A 17,437-nucleotide genomic window follows, 5' to 3' on the forward strand; every position below is an offset into this window, starting at 1 on the left:
CTCTGATTCATACGTTTATTTCCGTCCCCTTATACATATTCCAGTTTCATGAAGATACTCATCTTTTATAGAATATAAACTCTAGCAAAACATTTACAGCTTGAACAATAATCAAATATACTATACAGCACTTTTTTTTTTTTTAAATTGGTATTTTTGTAGTTCCTCGTAAACTGTAGAAACACACATTGTTGGTTCACATAGAAAAAAATTGCAAAGATTTCACCAGAAGTACACAATAAATCTCCCCTAGAGGAGAGTGGTAACAGCAGAAACAACCACGCTAAATATTTGTTTAACAAGGTAAATTGTTTAATTACACAATATGTGTGTTGTGGAGCTTCGTGTTTGTGTGTGTGTGTGTGTTAATACTTTCAGTACAAAATTAGCTTGTGTGGTTTTAAGACGACTCACCCTGCACACAGAAAATCTAAATAAAACACTAATACTTTCACATTATTAAACGTTAGCCATTTTAATTCCTCTATACTGATTAATCGTTTTCCATCTGTTAATGTGACAATACTAAAAATAATTAACATTCAACTTTGATGATATTTGATAACCAGCTTCATATTTGAAAAGTCTATTAAAAAGAGGTTTTATATTTTATTAATCCATGATGGGTTTGGACCGCCGTGTCAAAAATAATAGACTGTCCTTCACAGCGTACTTATTAACGTATTTAGATTCACAAAGTCACTCTGTAGTCTACGTTTAAACTGCTGTTGCTACACAGAAACCTACGTGTATTTGACTAACAAGGTGTAACCTCACACCATTTTACACTTTTCTACAAAGCAACATTTGCAAGTTACGCTAAAGCTTTGACTTCTGACACGAGAATAACGAACATGATGCGCTCTGCTATTTGTACATTAGGCTATGGAGGAAGACAAATAAACCATAAAACATGAAATTATTACAAAACAAAACATTTCATCACAGGTGAAATGCTAATTTGTACACGCCAAATAAATAAATAATTACAACAACTTGAAATATTACATCCACTTCAGGGGTTTGGACGTCCAGGGACCTCCACAATACACAGGCACTAATATTATCATGTTTAGCATAAATAAAGATACACGTAAAGTCTCAAACATAAAGTCTACCACTTCCTTTGCTGGACAATACATGTTTAATACTTAGGTTTATAACATGGAGACAGTCATATGTTGTTAAATATATTTTTTAATTCAGGGTAGCAACAGGATTGCCGGCCTGAAACTTAAAAAATACTATGCTAAAGTAATACAAAATAATAAATATTAACTATAGCAACAGAATTTGTATTCATTTCAGTGCTACTAGATTGGTGTGTGGTTTTGTTTAGGCACCGACTGACAATATATACTGTACATCTCTGGTGTTTGCTTTTTTATAAAAAAAATATTCAAAGCAGACTATCATCAGGAGCTGACATAAGTGTGCTATGCTACAAGCTAACACAACATGTAACTGAGATGTGTTTCATATAGAAAGGCATAATGGTACTATAGATCTACAATAGGTCACAACTGCTGTCATGTCAACAAAAGACCACGTTTACTGGAACTCTTTAAATGGATTCTCAACGGAAACTGAAATAATGCTGTCGGATTGCTGTGTTGTATACTGTACGTACATTAATCATAAATGACATTTAGTGAACAAATGTACAAAATATTAGGAACATCGTACGATACTGAGCTGCAGCCTCTTTTCGGTGGACTTCATAAGAGAGGAAGTGTCCCTTTTATTTTGTAAATGCATGTTTCCTGTCCAAGTTGTGTGCGGAAAAGGCAGTGTTTAAACTTTAGGTAATTCAGATATTAGTGGGTTTGACACCTGATGTGTCAGTTCACCCTCATCTTTCTCATTGAAACTGTGATTCTTCACCTCATATTGACGGGTAACCAGTGGCTCCTCAGCTCGCACACACACAAACAGTCAAATATTACATTACAAGTTGCATGTTTTAGAAATAAACAAAGCTAAAGAAACAGCCAAACTCTCGCTAGTCCACGTCAGACGCGTCGTTGTCCGATAGATGGTAGTTTGAACCTTTGACTCGGATGTACTCCACCTGTCGTGCCTCGTCCGAGTCCGAGGCGCCGCAGGAACAGAGCTGGTTTTCGAACAGCGCTTCGATCTCCTCCAGACGCCGGCCTTTGGTCTCCGGCAGGCAGCCGTAGATGAAGAAGAAACCCAGCAAAGCCATGCTGGAGTAGAGGAAGAACGCTCCTGGGAAGATAACGACAAAATAACTCACCGTCAATCACAGACAAAAGGAACACACTGTTCAGCTTCCTGGAGACGTGTTTTTATTCAGCCACAGAAGAAGAAACACTGGAGGTGACAGTGTGGGGCAGCTACCATTTGAAGGCTCACAATTAATATGGAGATGTGTGAGCTCATAAATGAAAGTATTTAAATATGCTGCTGTTTCCTTAACAATTCTCCATACATGTCAATATGGAAGTAGTCATAGCGACACAGTGACAGAGGTTAATGAGATTTCCTGAACGCTGTTATCTCTTTTTCCCTTTGTTAAAGCAGAAATACATTTTGAATAGTGCTTTATGCTAAATACCGTTTAAATGGATAAGGCATTATTTTCCTCAGCTTTGACACTGTTCAAAAGTGCCCACAATTCTTTGTTAACAAATCAAATTGACCGTTAACCCGCTGCATCTCAGGATGCCTCTACAATCACCCCTGATGGATCGATCTCCTGCTCCACCAAAGGTCAGTTCCTTCCCGTTGGAGGGGGCCACATGCTGTTGTTGAGCCACATTGACTGAGGAGGTATGGTCGAAGAAAAAGGTTGGGAACACATCGGGGTATCAATCAGCGGGGTCGCTTTCGATGTGAGGGGAGGATGTATATGGTATGGGTGTTACACAAGATCTGCTGAGAGGCTTGCATAAGGATTGATAGAATTGGATGAGGTTTGAAGGTGTTCATGGCTGGACTGTTAAGTATGATTGAAATTACATGAGCTCAGTCTAAATGTAAATGGTTTGTTCATAATTCTGCAGGCGAGCAACTGACCATAGTATGTGAAGTACTGAGCCAGGTGGAGGAAGGTGAGAGACACCAGGATGTTGAAGGTCCAGTTGACCCCGGCTGCGCAGGCGTTCCCCGTGCTCCTCGCCCACAGAGGGTAGATCTCTGAGTTGATGGTCCATGGCATCGGGCCCATCCCTAAAAGAGAGACAGTTTACAGGGTTAGGTTAAGGCTCTATGGAAAGTTTAGTAGCTACAATTGGGCTATTGAGTGGTGCAGTCCTCAACCTGGAAATGAGTAAGCATTTTAGCACTTCAGAGATCCCTTATCAGTCAACATTTTTTTATTGAGTTTCTGGTTAATTTGCTGAAATAAGGTCAATAAACTTATACGAGGTTTTCAAGGTTTTTCACAACATAAAATGCATCAGTTTAAACCGCACTGATGGACGTCTGAGCTTGGTGGTTGATAACAAGTGGCTAAATAAGAGTACTAAACATCATCACGGTGAAAATAGGCCGCCTTTAGCTTAGCGCTGCAACCGTCCTGTATTTTGAATGCTAAGTTCTGGGTTGGCCTGCAAAATGATGTACAATTTCATTGGACACCCTCAATGTACGTCGTCTAAAAGTGCTTGTTTTTTGGCACTGGGTACCCCACTGAGATATAAAACGCTTTTGCTTGGTGAAGTCTGTTTTTTATTGGGTCATGTGACTTGTTACAAAGAGGATAAAGGACAATGTAAAGAAAAGATTCTCTGTGGAGCCTTTCCATAAAGATATCTGACAAAGAATGCAACTAAACATAGCAGTCGGGTATACATACAGTATAGTGAACCTCAATCACAGGTTCGATTTATTACCTGGTGCGAAAGCAGCCAGGTAGCACATCAGACCCAGCAACACCAGCCAGGAGTAGGAGGTGGGGCAGTAGTTGTAGGCCCAGTAAGTCTGATCTCTCATCAGGCTGGAGTTGGTGCATCTGGAAGAGGAAGAAACGGTTAGTATTTCACATTCAACCAAAACATTAAATATATAAATAATACACATGTTCTTCACACACGCACACACTCCATCCTCGGCATCCTGTGACTCACCTGCCCCATGCTGCGTGCTCCGTGGAGGCCTTATTGACTGGCACACAGGAGGAGGTGAGGAGCGCTGAGACGTTCTCACGGTAACAGAACCCACATCCAGGGTCCAGCATGCATGGCTCACACAGCCTGCAAACCAAACACGCCAACTTTAATTATCCTGAACACGGTCAATCAATGAATCCATTCGCATACATATTTTCCAAGTATTGAGTTGCAGTCTAACTAAAAACCACTTATTGGCCTGTTCTACTTCACAAAGTGGGGTTATAGAAAAGGTCTTCAACTGCTTTAATTGAGACTTTAATTGAGACTTGCCTCATTACACAAATGAAGTTAAAAAAGGACTGCAGGAAGTGATGAATCTTCATTAAAAGCAAAATACTGTTGGATTCACTATCCTTACATCTTTACCCTGTCTTATCCCTCTGCTAGTCTATTTAAAGCAATCCACATGTAAGAAGCAAACACCTTCTTCACAAGGGACACTATGTTTTTATAACAGTTTGTTGTTGCTAATGGAAGAGCACGAAATGTGTGTTTTGTTTCACAGGTCTATTTTTACAGGCTGCAGCCTCCCTGTGTGCAGGGCACCTTGCTCTTATTTCACACTGAGGTCAACCAAACAAAAATCATCCCATGTATTAGTACCAGAGGCAAGCAGAAGTGAATAGAGAGGGAAGGTGAGGAGAGACATGCAGCAACTCCGCCTAGATTTAAAGGATGCAATTAGAACATGTGTATAATATTGGTCTTTTATAAATTAATAAAGCTATATAGTTTTCCCTTTGGCTAACATATAATGTGTGCAAAGGGATGGATTAAGCACTGTTTATCTGCACAGATGTAAGCTGCCCTGTACAAAATGATACTAAAGCAGCTTTAAATTAGATTTGGGAAGATTTAGCTCTACAATATAAAACAAGCGCAAGGCTTCTTCATTTTGATGTCTTCTACGTCTACATGTATTACCTCGTGATGACCTATAGCTGGATTTACCCTTTATCTTCAAGCAAAACATACGTATGTAGTTATCAATTTTCAAGGACCTATTTACTGAATGTGCTATGCAAAACTAAAAATGAAATAGATAGAAATAGCAAAAGCAACGAAGATAGCATTGAGAATGTAGACTTATTTATTTAAAAGGAAAAACATCTAAATGCCTGTGTCATTCCAGGCTAGTAAGCTATAGTCAAATCCTACCCGAAACACCTTTTGAATACACCCTTAAATCAGGTGTCTGATCCACTGGTGAGTGTCTCTGGTGGTCCTAGATTCAGCCGTGGTGAGCGAGGGCACGTGTGGGCTCATGTGGAGTAAAGTGAACTAAATGAAGCCACTACAGTGTGGTAAAAGCACTCATCTCTTCAAATTACCTCCGTGTGTGTGTGTGCGCGTGCGCGTGTGCGTGTGTGTGTGTGTGTGTGTTACAGCGTGTGGGTGCCGGACAGCGAGTCCATTAGGCGTTGTTTGTTGTTGTGATGAAAGGCCGTCGTTACACATGAGTTTCATCTTGTGTCCGAGTAAGTGAGAGTAAATTGGGACTAGGAGGCATCGGATATCTGGCTTACACGAAAACACTCTCTGTGCTTTGTGTGTTTGCCTTTTGTTGCTAATGACAACAATGAAGTGTATTGCAGCTGATCCAAGCATCGGGAGATGACTTTATAGAGTTTTACTTACAATATTTACTCAGAATCTTGACAGTATTGTTTCCATGACAGCCCACCGTTTTATTTGTTTAAACTAGTAAATCCCTGATAAATAATATGACTCAGGTCTTATCTCATCTAATATACAAACCTTGTGATATAAACTGATCTTCGTAATGGGCACATACTGTATCTTAGCCAGCCACAAACTTTACCCTAAAATATCTGCGTGAATATGTGTCAAAACCTGCAATAAGTTAACAGCAAATGTCCTTTGTGATTTCATTGGGTTTCATTCTCTGAAGCTCTCCACCAGTGAGTGTGCTCTCCTGCACTCTGGATTGATGTTGTGACCCTGCAAATTATTGAGTGCTTTTACAAAGACCAGAAGTGCGCTGGGGTGAATAGAGGTCTTGCCATAGCTCTCTATTTCCACCTAGACCTGTGCATAATGTCACAATCACACTTTATATTAACTCCAGTGAAGAGCTGGTGGAGAGAATACTCTTTGAATCACACACACATTCCTAAAATGATCTAATTTGTAACATGTGTGCTACTCAATCCTCATTGGACACCTGCTTATTGAATTATAATAATAATAATAATAAATGAAATGTATATAGCGCCTTTCAAGGGACCCAAGGTCGCTGTACATGGTGGACAAACAAAACAAACAGACAATCAACGGGCAAACCAAAGAAATAACTAAAGGAAGCCAGGGACCAGAAAAGGGCTAGGGCCCGAAGGCCAGGGTGAACAGGTGTGTTTTTAGTGATAATTTGAAGATGTCCAGGGAGGCAGCATTACGGATCTCGGCAGGAAGTGCATTCCAGAGGGTGGGGGCCGCAACACTGAATGCCCTATCACCAACAGTTCGGAGGCGAGAGCGGGGGATGGAGAGCAGGCCCGTGTCTGAGGACCGCAGACTCCGAGAAGGGGTGTAGGGATGGAAGAGGTCCGATAAGTACTGGGGGGCGAGGATATGGAGGGACTTGTACGTGAGGATGAGTGTTTTGTATTGAATCCGGGACTTGACCGGCAGCCAATGTAGGTGGATGAGGGTGGGGGTGATATGGTGCCATGGCTTGGTGTGGGTGAGAAGCCTGGCGGCAGAGTTCTGGACGTATTGGAGCCTATCCAGGGTTTTGCTGGGAACCCCGGACAGGACTCCATTGCAATAGTCCAGACGGGATGTAATGAAGGCGTGTACCAGGGTTTCTGCCACAGAGTCAGAGAGAGAAGGCCGGATTCTGGCAATGTTTTCATGTCTGGAAATTGTAAAGCTCAATTTAACTTTATATCTCTGGGATGGAAGGAGCAGTGGGAGTAATTTCAGGCTTTAACTAATCAATTTGAATTAGCTTGTAATAAATGGAGATGACAGGTGTTTTTAAGAGAGGAGCCGGTTTCCATTAACAGTGTAGCTGGTTGAATTTTGAAGTGAACTGTGGGTATACTCACTGGTACTTGGAGCAGGTAGAGTTGGCCATAGATGGGTCCAATGGGTGAAAGGTGACAGGAGGACTGTGCTGGGCAGACATCAGAAAACCAATGGCCAGCAGACTCAAGCTTAAACATGTACCTGTCGGAAAAACAATAAAGATGTTACATACAAACATGACTGGCAGACATCCCTAATTACCTAATGTGGGCTTATGAGGGAATTACCTATGATACTGCCCAAGGTGAGCTTCCTGCGCCCCACCCTCTCCACCAGCCACACTCCCAGCAGGGTAAACAGGAAGTTAGTGAGGGTGGCGAGCCCAGCCAGCCAGATCGCCAGCTGGTCGTCTCGAATTCCTGACATCTGCAGGATTGTGGCGCTGTAGTACCTGTGGGACACAAAGACAGAAAAAAATGAATAAGTAACTGTTGTTGTGACACTAAAACAACTACATGTCAGGTCTAAAACTGCAAAGGTCTCAAAAACAGCAACATTTAAGGATAGCCTATTTCCAGTTTAGCTGTTAGCCAGTTTCCGTTATTTAGGGACACTAAACACTGTACTCACCGAGTTACTAGTAGGAAATATAATATTTTAGCGGTACAAATATGATTATATTGTAGATAATCCTTCTAATAATGCCTGTTTTTTTCTTTTTTCTGCAGTTTCTGTTTGTCTCCCAACACACACCTTAAGTGATGATAAAGTGAAGCAGTAGCTAGCTACAACATTGTGTGGCTACTACTGCCTCGCTAAATCATATTGTTATTTTTCTGTTCAATAACGATTTAATTAGGTAACTCTGAATATTTTTGACTACAATTACCATGTAGTAACAATCTGACATCTTGACAGGTCTTGTCTGTTCAGTAATGCTATAGCTATAGTTATAAACCTGTTAGCTTAGCACAAATGCTGGAAACATGGGGAAGTAGCTAGCTACACTTTTGTTTTAGCTTACTTACTGTGTTTTCAGTCTTCATCTTTTTCAGCTAATGGCATATTATTAAAAATCATATTTAGCTAACAACATGAGATGCTATCAATATCATCACAAAAAAGCAGGTAAAGATTTCCAAATTATTGCTTTAAACCACTTTATTGAGAAGTAAAATGTAAAGTGGGTCCGACCCAAAAAAGTCAGCAGGCCTAACAACGCTTCCAGAATTATTCTTACCAAATAAATAATACAAAAACATTCTCGAAATATTCTAATTTATGGCATGATTAGTCGAGACAAGTCAACCACAAACTATCCTTGAGAGCCAAGCACTCTTCTTCCAATCACAGCCTCTACTTGAGTACCAGCCACTCATCTAACAGTTAGCAATTAGCTATAAATAATGTCTTTCAATGGCTCTTTGTTCCCTCTCTTTCCACTCTCTCTGCTAGTCTGTTCCCAAACAGTATAATTAGATGCAACGCTGGCACCATGTTGCTCCACGTAGGCAGATTACCTGCAATCATCATCAACAAGACTCTAAACAGTCTGCGGTCAACGATACAGACACCTGCACGGGGTCAATTTCCCCCTTCAAATATGATAACGTGTAAGTATAATTTAGGGACAAAAACATGGAACATGATGGCCGCATAGACAGATGCACCTAGATTCTAGAAGGACCTTGTTTAATGTGCCATTATGGAAATTATGTGCTTGATTCTCACCCACAAAGGTATGCACAAAAGCCATATTTTAAAACACACACATTAAACCTATGGAGAATGATTACTTCCCAAAAATAAAATAATGGTAAAAGTCTCCCGCATTGTCTGTATCTTGAAAGATCAATTAGAATACTGCTTTTCATCTCTTCAAAAGAAAGATCACTCTTGTTCTCTCTCTTCCCAAAAACAAAGACATTCAATTTAAGGGATTTGCATAATAACTCTTTACTTTTCTGGCATGCTATCCAGTCTCAGAGAGGAAGTTGATTTTAAATTCTGGTTGTTAAAGCCTGATCTACAATAGCACACGTTCTGGCAGGGGATAAAAGTTACAGATGGTTTTATACAAATTTGCAAACTTTTATACCTTAGCAGATGCATGTACTAAATGGGCACTTATAAAGACAAAAATAAATGTATGTGGATACACTTAAGAACACTCAAAGAAGAAATTAGGGGATTTTGTAGCAGCAGTGGGTTTAAAAGCACTCTTTTTTTTCAAAGGTCTGCTGTGTTCCATTTGTACTTCTCCAGCTCCCTACACACACACACACACACACACACACACACACACACACACACGCTAAATAAAAAAACGGTGAATAACAGCCTGCTGTAGTGTCATCTGCAAGGAGCATCAGGTTTGCCTTTTTACCGTTCATTTGTTTTTTGCAAGTCATCTCGCAGCATGGAGGGAATACTGTTGGAAACAAACTGACATTTTGGAACAAGAGATCAATCCAAGAAGAAGTGCTGTTGAGAAGCCTTGTGGAAATGATTCCCTTGTTGACAATGCATCATTATAATGAGTACACACAGGACAATGTAGTGCAAGATGTTCACTGTATTTATTTTTGGCTTGTTGTTAAAATTCTTCAAAATGGCAGATTCATTTCTGGGACCAGCTTTGTCTGCAAATTATTTCTGAAAATAAGCATTAGAGTGACTGCTTTTCTTCGTGATTGGAACTTGACTGACAGTAAAGTGTTGGATTTGCATCCTAAATTCGGTGATATAAACTGGCAATAAGTCAAACTTCTTGAGTCGTTATTGTTATTATCGTATTTTTCTCCGTGATATTGATAACATTCATTAAGTTTCTGTTCAAACCGTACAGGTTTAAGCTGTCAACAGGGACATCTGACATCTCTGGGTCCACTTCCCTTTTTGTCAACTATTAACACACATCCCAAAGTGACACAAAAACACTCCTAGGCAGCCAAGCAGGACCTGAATAAAAACAGTCCCCCAAGGTAGTTGCAATTGTCTGATATAACGCCAAGAAATATATGTTTTTATTGACGAATAATTAATTTGTATCAATAGCAAATGTAAGTAGGAGAAATACCTCAGATATCTGATAAATATGTTCACAGTGGAACTATTAAGTGGTGTGACAGGATTAGATTTGGTCCAATTACCTTAACCTTTGGGAGAAGATGAAATTGGAAACATTTGATCAGTTGATCGGAAATTAAAGAAACGGTTGACTTTAGGCTTGGTCACACCAGAATCATATATCATCCCTGAGTACCACTACCAACCCATTTTTTAATTTATCAATATAATGTAAAATAGCCCTCACTATGAGCGGCTATTATCAGGAGCCATTTACAGAGAGAAGAATAACCTTTCAATCCAAGTTCGCCATCATTAACACTGCCAATGATAATAAGTATAAAGGTCAGCACCCTTATCCATAATTGTCAGATAGCATGGAAGTCATTTAAGTTTGACTAGACCTCCTTTGTGCAGACACATCAGACAGGTTGATGGGAGCTTCACTCAATTTATTGCACACACTGAACAACAGAGATGTCATCTTTCTTTGTCCTATAAACACACACAAACACACCCACTGGCTTTTATATAAGAGACCCTGCGGAGTGTCGGTGCGAAGCCAACAGGAGAAGGTGTGATCCGGCCCTGACCCCGGTCTGAAAATGCAAACATGGATCCACACTACTGTCATGTTTCATTCCAAACCTCTCATTCAGCACATTAAAAAGAAGAGTGACTGACAACACAGCCGTCAGCCTGGGAGAAGGACAGATGCAACGAGAAGATACTTGAAGGGGGGGGGAGGATATGAGATAGAGATATATCTGTAGGGAGCAAACGGGTTAAGAGAGTGACAGGTGGAGGAGAAAATACACTTTTCACAGGTGCGTTATGTATTTAGTTCTTGTATCGCATGTCACTAACTTGACAGGTAGTCATTTACATCTATCACTGGTTAAAAGTGGAAAGAGATAAACCTCTACAGCCAGACACCAGCCAACTATTGAGTGTTTCTAGAGGTGGTTGCTAAGACTGTCAATTTCCTTCCATCAGTTTTACATTACATTTCTAAACTGAAGTAGTGTTTGCTAAAGACGAGTAAATAAGTAATACTCAAAATGAATACAGGCCTGATTGCTGTTTCCCTTTGAAATAGATAATAGACATGTGTACGCTCGACACCATCTCCCTCTCAAACGCTCCCTGCTGCTAGCCCATCTCACATGTGTGGGGGTGGGAGGTGGCCGCTGACTCGTAGTTGACATTTATTGACACATTACTCAAAAATCTTGAAGGCTGCTGACTCCTGGGAGTGCCCATGTGGTCTCAAAGGACTTCATTGGTGGCTTTTTAAAAGCTACAAATGACTAATCTAGAGTAAGTATACTCTGCAAGTGTCAAGCACTCACAAAGATTGTTCGTCAATACTATGAGAATTATTATTGGCTCTGCTGCTCTACTGTTACTTATCATTGTGCAAAATTGCTATACAAAATTGGATAATGCAACAAAGATAACTTTTACTTGCAGTTCTTCCCATATAATGTCAAACCTTTAGGATTTTTCCCATGACGCTTGGCAGAAGGTAAAACGTTTTGGTAATGATTAAAGCAGAAAGGTAGCAATAAATCATGTTTAAATGAGGAAATGTACTTATTTCTCACTTCAAGATTAAGGCAAATACTGTCAGATCAGGTAGGTTAAAATGAGTCTTGCATTAAAAAAGACCCTGGTAAAGATCTTTCAAAACCTTTCTTTTTCATTCCAGAGAAAACAAAGACGCGTGCGTGACTGACAGAGAAGCAGTTAATGGTGAGTGATGATGACAAACCTATATATTTGTATGAGGGTGTGAAGCAGAACTGAAAAGAAGGTTTTCCCCTGTGAGACAGAACAGAGTGCTTCTTATAGATGGAGCGCTGATTTAATTTAGTAGCTTCATAGTATGCATAAAGATAGGATCCACTGTGAGGCAACAATGAAAGAAAGGGAGATTGAGCGAGGAAGTAAGTGTTTGTGTTGGTGAGTGAGTGGGTGAAAATGAACAAGTGTGTGTGTGTGCGTGTGTGTGTGTGTGTGTGTGTGTGTGTGGGTGTGTTTGTGTGTGAGTGAGTGACCGACTCACTGAGCAAGAAACTAAGTGACGAGGTGTGAGAGCGGAGAAACAGAAGGAGGCAGGGAGAGCAGGAAGTAAGTGAGAAAAAGATGGAAAGGCGACAGGAAGAGTGAATGGTTGGAGAAAAATAGAAAAGGAGGGAGGTGGGTGTGAAAACAAGAACAAATGTACAGACAGGAAAATTCGTGGCAGCAGAGATAGAGAGATAGAGACTCTCATGGGAACTGGCCTATTTTTCAAATGACATACAAACGCATCACATCTATGCTCAGGGACAAAAAACGCTCAGCCCGATGGGTCCACAGCAGATTGGATATCTGATTCAGAACTCACACACAACAAGTGTAACATCAGCAGATGTCTATCATCAAAATGATCATCACAGAATGAAAACATATTTGTAATCTGCTAGCTAAAGCCCAAGTAGAGGCAAAATGAACACACATATATCACTGATAAGAAGGCGACAGTTGTGCAGTGCATTTACAACTCTCAATTTACTAACCAAAACTGGTCCTGTAAGATCATATTTGGGTTAACATGGTTTCAGATGATTTTATTGATTTGCCCTAAATGAAGCGGCAAACTTCTGTGAGTAAAGCAAGAATGGTTTTATTGTCCCTTCGTTCGGATAGAATGGGAAGAGAATGTTAATTTTGGTGTGGCTGTGTACTGACTTATGGACAGTATTTCCGATATGCCAAACTTTGCTCATAACACTTATTTTTGCATCAGGGGTTCAACTTAGGTGACTTTATGGCATATCCCCACTAAATGTGTTTTTTGAGCATTTTTTAATGCCCGTCACTCACGTATCTCAAGTTATTAATAAGCTTCCAATCTATAACATGTTGCTGCTGTTTTAGTAACATACATTTCCAGCTGTATATGTGTTAAATGTCTTTGGTCATTTTCTTTTTTCTTAATGTTGTTAGAAGAGGGCTCTGGCAGTTAAGCCCCGAGCCTGTTTTTCAGGCCTCAGGCTCGAAAATGACATTCCCAGAACAATTGACTATATATCTTGACTTCTAAAAGGGGTAAATTAATAATCTTTTTTCTCAAAGCAATGATAAACCTGTGAGTTGGATGTAGAAGAGTCAGAATTAATATAGATGTTTTTTTATTTTAAAGTAAATTCAGATTGAACACAGCAAAAAAATGTAAATGATAGTGTCCGTCCAAAAAATTAAAAACATTACTTATAGTGAAAATCACCCTTGAATGATGGGATAGTAGACTAAAAGCTTTAGGAATCCAAACTATAACATATAATAAGTACCCTGTATCAAGATTGATGCAAAAATAAGTGACATTTGACCTTTTTAGAGAGATTTAGCAAAAATTGGTCATTTGGGTGCATTTTCCATATCTGGCCCCCCTCGGTCGATTTTGATGATTGACACCTCTTTGTAACCGTTAGAGCCAATAGAATCGAGGGGAAGTTCCTAAAATCCATCTAAACATTACCCATTGGTGAATGAGTGATGCATAGCCAGAATTCCCAAAACTGGAAGCTGTCATACACTCTAGTAGCATGACAGCAGCTATATATGAAAACCCCCTTTATTGACATAAAAATGGAATGATGGATTATCAGTAAAGTAATCATTTCAAAGTGACCCAGACACATTGGATTAACCTATGGATTAACCTTCAGCAGCGTTTTTTATCGTTTTAATGCCATTGAACACAACTTTTGATCAGAACAACAGCAACGGTAAGACAATGTCCCGTGTTTGCTCCGTAAAGCTACGTTGTGTGATGTCTGGGTTTGCTTCCCATGATCGCGTAGTGATGATACTTATATTTCTGGAATCTGTGGATTCTCAGCTTGCTAATCGATATCATGTTTGTGCAGATCCGATAAGTAATAAGGGTGTTTTACCGGGAATTCTGTGCTAAGTGCGTTAGCATTTTTTCGCTCAGGGCTAATTCAGAGCCTTTGTTATGACCCTTGTGTTTCGTTTAGCTAAAAATGGTTAATATTGTCTGATAGCTGAGTTTCTTCCCGTTAAGTGGGTATGACACATTCATAGTTTGTTCAATGTGAAGAAGCCCTCAGACGCTGTTTCTTGCAAGATGTTGCGTTTTGCCCCCGGTACTGGTTAAGACACAAGGTAGAAGCATGGTCAAAACACACTTTGGGAGTTTGTTGCATTAGCCTTCATTAGTTGCACCTGCACTTTGGAGGACTTTGGGAGATGCCAGGAGAATGCCAGAGACAAGGCATTCACCACAAACAATATGGACACCTTTACACCCTGAGCTAAACCGAGGACCACCTGGCCACTTTACTAAAGGATCTGCATCAGAGGGTTGTGCGGAGGTATCGCTCACTACCGGTGACCTGAGGGTAGGTCGACCACACTTTCCACCCTAGACAGGAAAGGTTTGCACTCACACAAGAATGAATCGTTAAATACAAACACTGCTGATTTCTTCCCATGGAGCCATCATTAAAACTGTTTTGGTTCAGTAAATCTCTGCTGTCAGACAGCCGGGTGAAGTAGGTTAGCCTGCTGCTGACACTGTGTGGGTTGGATGAAAGAACACTTATGCACAGATCACATCTTGCTTTGAATGGGAATTAACACTTAGACACATAGTTCTGTACGGCTTAACAAGAGCAGTGTGTTGACAGTGTTGACCTTTGAAAGCTGGACAGAATGGAGGAAGCTCTCGTCGCTTAGCTGTGTTTCAACATCCATTTTTATTTACTCCTCCTCTGTTGGAGCATTAACTAATTGAACACACTCCCGTTAGCGACCGAGCTAACAAGTTGAGCTAACCGTCAGTTAGGTAGCTGATAAGCTTTTTGACTTTTTAAGATATTATATAAGGATTAAATGGCAGAAAAAGTATCAATTGGGAAGTGCAGGCAGTCGGGGCTCGTTGGCAGCTCACATGGTAAAGTTGGCGCCCATGTGCTAAGGCCAGTGGCGGCTGGTGGAAAATATTTTTGGTGGGGTTGTTGATATAGTGAGTAAAAAAAAATGTTTTGGGAGAAATTACCCCTTAAATTAGGACTTCTGGTGATGTAATGGCGCGTTTCCAGTGCAGCGCGGAGCTCGCTTTAATGCTGCGTTCAGACCGGACGCGATGTGAATATTCGCTTCGCTCTAAACGCTCCTATCGCATCGCTCTAGTCGCTCGAGTTTCACCGCGGCTGCCAGCTGTGTTTACTCGCATCATTCAAACAAGACGCGCTGGCTCAGGAGCTACAACTACAACAAAATGAACATATTTTACCGTGATTAAATTGTAATACACGTTTCAAAATGATGCCGAAGTAACAACATACTGATACCGGTTAGTAAAAACCATGAATTAATGCTTTGACAAGTCTGCAGACAGACGGCAGGCGAAAAACCTTTTAGAATGCTTGTTTTCTGAATGGAGCTTGGCTAAGCTAACGTTATATATGCTCCGACCGTCCACACTCACAACAACGGCCTATACAGACATAAATAAACCAGCGACTGTATTCTCCATGACACAGACAGTCTGTGGTTTGTACTTGTTTAACTTTAGTCTAGTTTCTGAACAGATCGTATCTGTCCCCGGCTGTTTGAAGAGCAAGCATGGGAAACAAAAGATAGCATTTACCCGTTTGCATCCAGCTAGCCATGTCTTTCTGGTGTACCAGCTACGTGAGAAGCCTGGTTGATACGTTTTGTCTTTTTCACGAGCTTGCTGTGATATATACAAATCGGGTTGGTCCGGTCCAAGGTCTTTAAGTATCAATTTATCTCCCAAACTTCTCCTTTCGAAAGGATTGGAGAGTAGCTCTTGCACGGAATTGGGTGCGGACCGAGGTCCGGCGACTCCACCTGCACACCATTCTCATCCAAATACTGCGTCACCTTGGTCCAGTGGTTCTCAAACTTTTTCGGTCAGGCCCCCCCTTTGGAGAAAAAAAAAAGTCGGGCCCCCCCAACACAAATAGTCAGGCTCAGTGGCGGCGCCAGAGATTTCTTTTGGGGGTGCTGTGGGGTAGCTTGACCTTTCATAGAGCGTGCTCAAACATTTAGGGTTTCCCATTAATGTACCGGTCGCTACAGTGGCATTTTCTACTGCAACACTCCCCACGCACATACACTATGTACCCGCGACTGTTACAATGAAGGCTCGATATCAAGTCTCGGCATATAGGTGTAAGCAGGGGTAAAGTGCTATTTTTATAGGTGGTGTGTGGACCTCACATATAGGCATGCTCCCCCGGGAAGATTTTTAAATATTGAAGTTGAAAGCATCAATCTGGTGCACTTTGAGAGCAAAATGAAGAGATCTATGGATACATCTCTCAACACCCAGATGAAACAGAACTGTAAACAGATTTACTATTTCTTTATGGATATTTTATAAATCACTCTTTTAAACTTTATTCTTGTTTTACTGTCATATAGTATTTCATAGCTGTGTTTCATGTATTCTCTTATTTTTTTATAACTATAATGATCATATAAACGTGTGCCTCGGAAATAATTGTTTACATTAATGGTGACCAAAACGTTTGAGACCCACTGAGATAACACTGAGAGTCCTTTAGCTCACTGAGACTCTCAGTCTGACAGGAGAGGACTCTCCTCCACTTTGTTGTTAAAAAAACTCCTTATATCCGTTAGCATAGCTCGCTAGCACCAGAAGCTAACATCAACGATCTCCGGTACCGGTGCGCTATCTCTCTCTCTCGCTCACGCACGCACACAAAATGGCTCGTTCCACACACACACACACACACACACACACACACACACACAGAGCCGAGCTTTAATGAAACACAGAGACCCAGACGTAATAGTACTGTATCATATTATTTTCGAATCAATAATTTTTCAAAATATGATTTTTTTTTTTTTTTTTATAATCTTTTTTTTTTTTTTAATAACCATTTTTCCTCCTGGTCTCTCGCGCCCCCCCTGTCACGCCTCTGCGCCCCCCTGGGGGGGCGCGCCCCCCACTTTGAGAACCACTGCCTTGGTCACTCACGAGTCTAAAAAAACAACTCACGTCAACGCACGTAAGCAACGTGGGCGCCAACGTGAGCGCCCTCGTGACCAAAATATTTGACGGCGCTGATTGGCTGAAATTATGTTTCGGCGGCACAGTTTACTATTGAGACTTTTGCAACGTGCTGGTTGCTGCTGTTTGTCTCGGGGGCTCTGCCCGGTAATGATAAACT

The 17,437-nt window shown here is 40.8% G+C and overlaps 1 protein-coding gene across 2 annotated transcripts in view; it reads right to left on the minus strand.

The window, feature by feature from the left end:
• Nucleotide 1: 1 nt before the first annotated feature.
• Nucleotides 2-17,437, minus strand: part of LOC117558273 (proton myo-inositol cotransporter-like) — a 91,977-nt gene continuing 74,541 nt past the window's right edge. For both annotated transcript variants that reach the window (XM_034234329.1, XM_034234331.1), the window contains 6 exons: nt 7,415-7,578; nt 7,208-7,328; nt 4,092-4,217; nt 3,858-3,976; nt 3,040-3,192; nt 2-2,229 (listed from right to left, as the gene is read on the minus strand). In XM_034234329.1, coding sequence (XP_034090220.1) covers nt 2,003-2,229; nt 3,040-3,192; nt 3,858-3,976; nt 4,092-4,217; nt 7,208-7,328; nt 7,415-7,578 — 910 coding nt within the window. In that variant the 3' untranslated portion in view covers nt 2-2,002. The remainder of the gene's footprint in view (nt 2,230-3,039; nt 3,193-3,857; nt 3,977-4,091; nt 4,218-7,207; nt 7,329-7,414; nt 7,579-17,437) is intronic.

The sequence above is a fragment of the Gymnodraco acuticeps genome, unplaced genomic scaffold, assembly GCF_902827175.1.
Source record: "Gymnodraco acuticeps unplaced genomic scaffold, fGymAcu1.1, whole genome shotgun sequence".
In the NCBI taxonomy this organism is placed as follows: Eukaryota; Metazoa; Chordata; class Actinopteri; order Perciformes; family Bathydraconidae; genus Gymnodraco; species Gymnodraco acuticeps.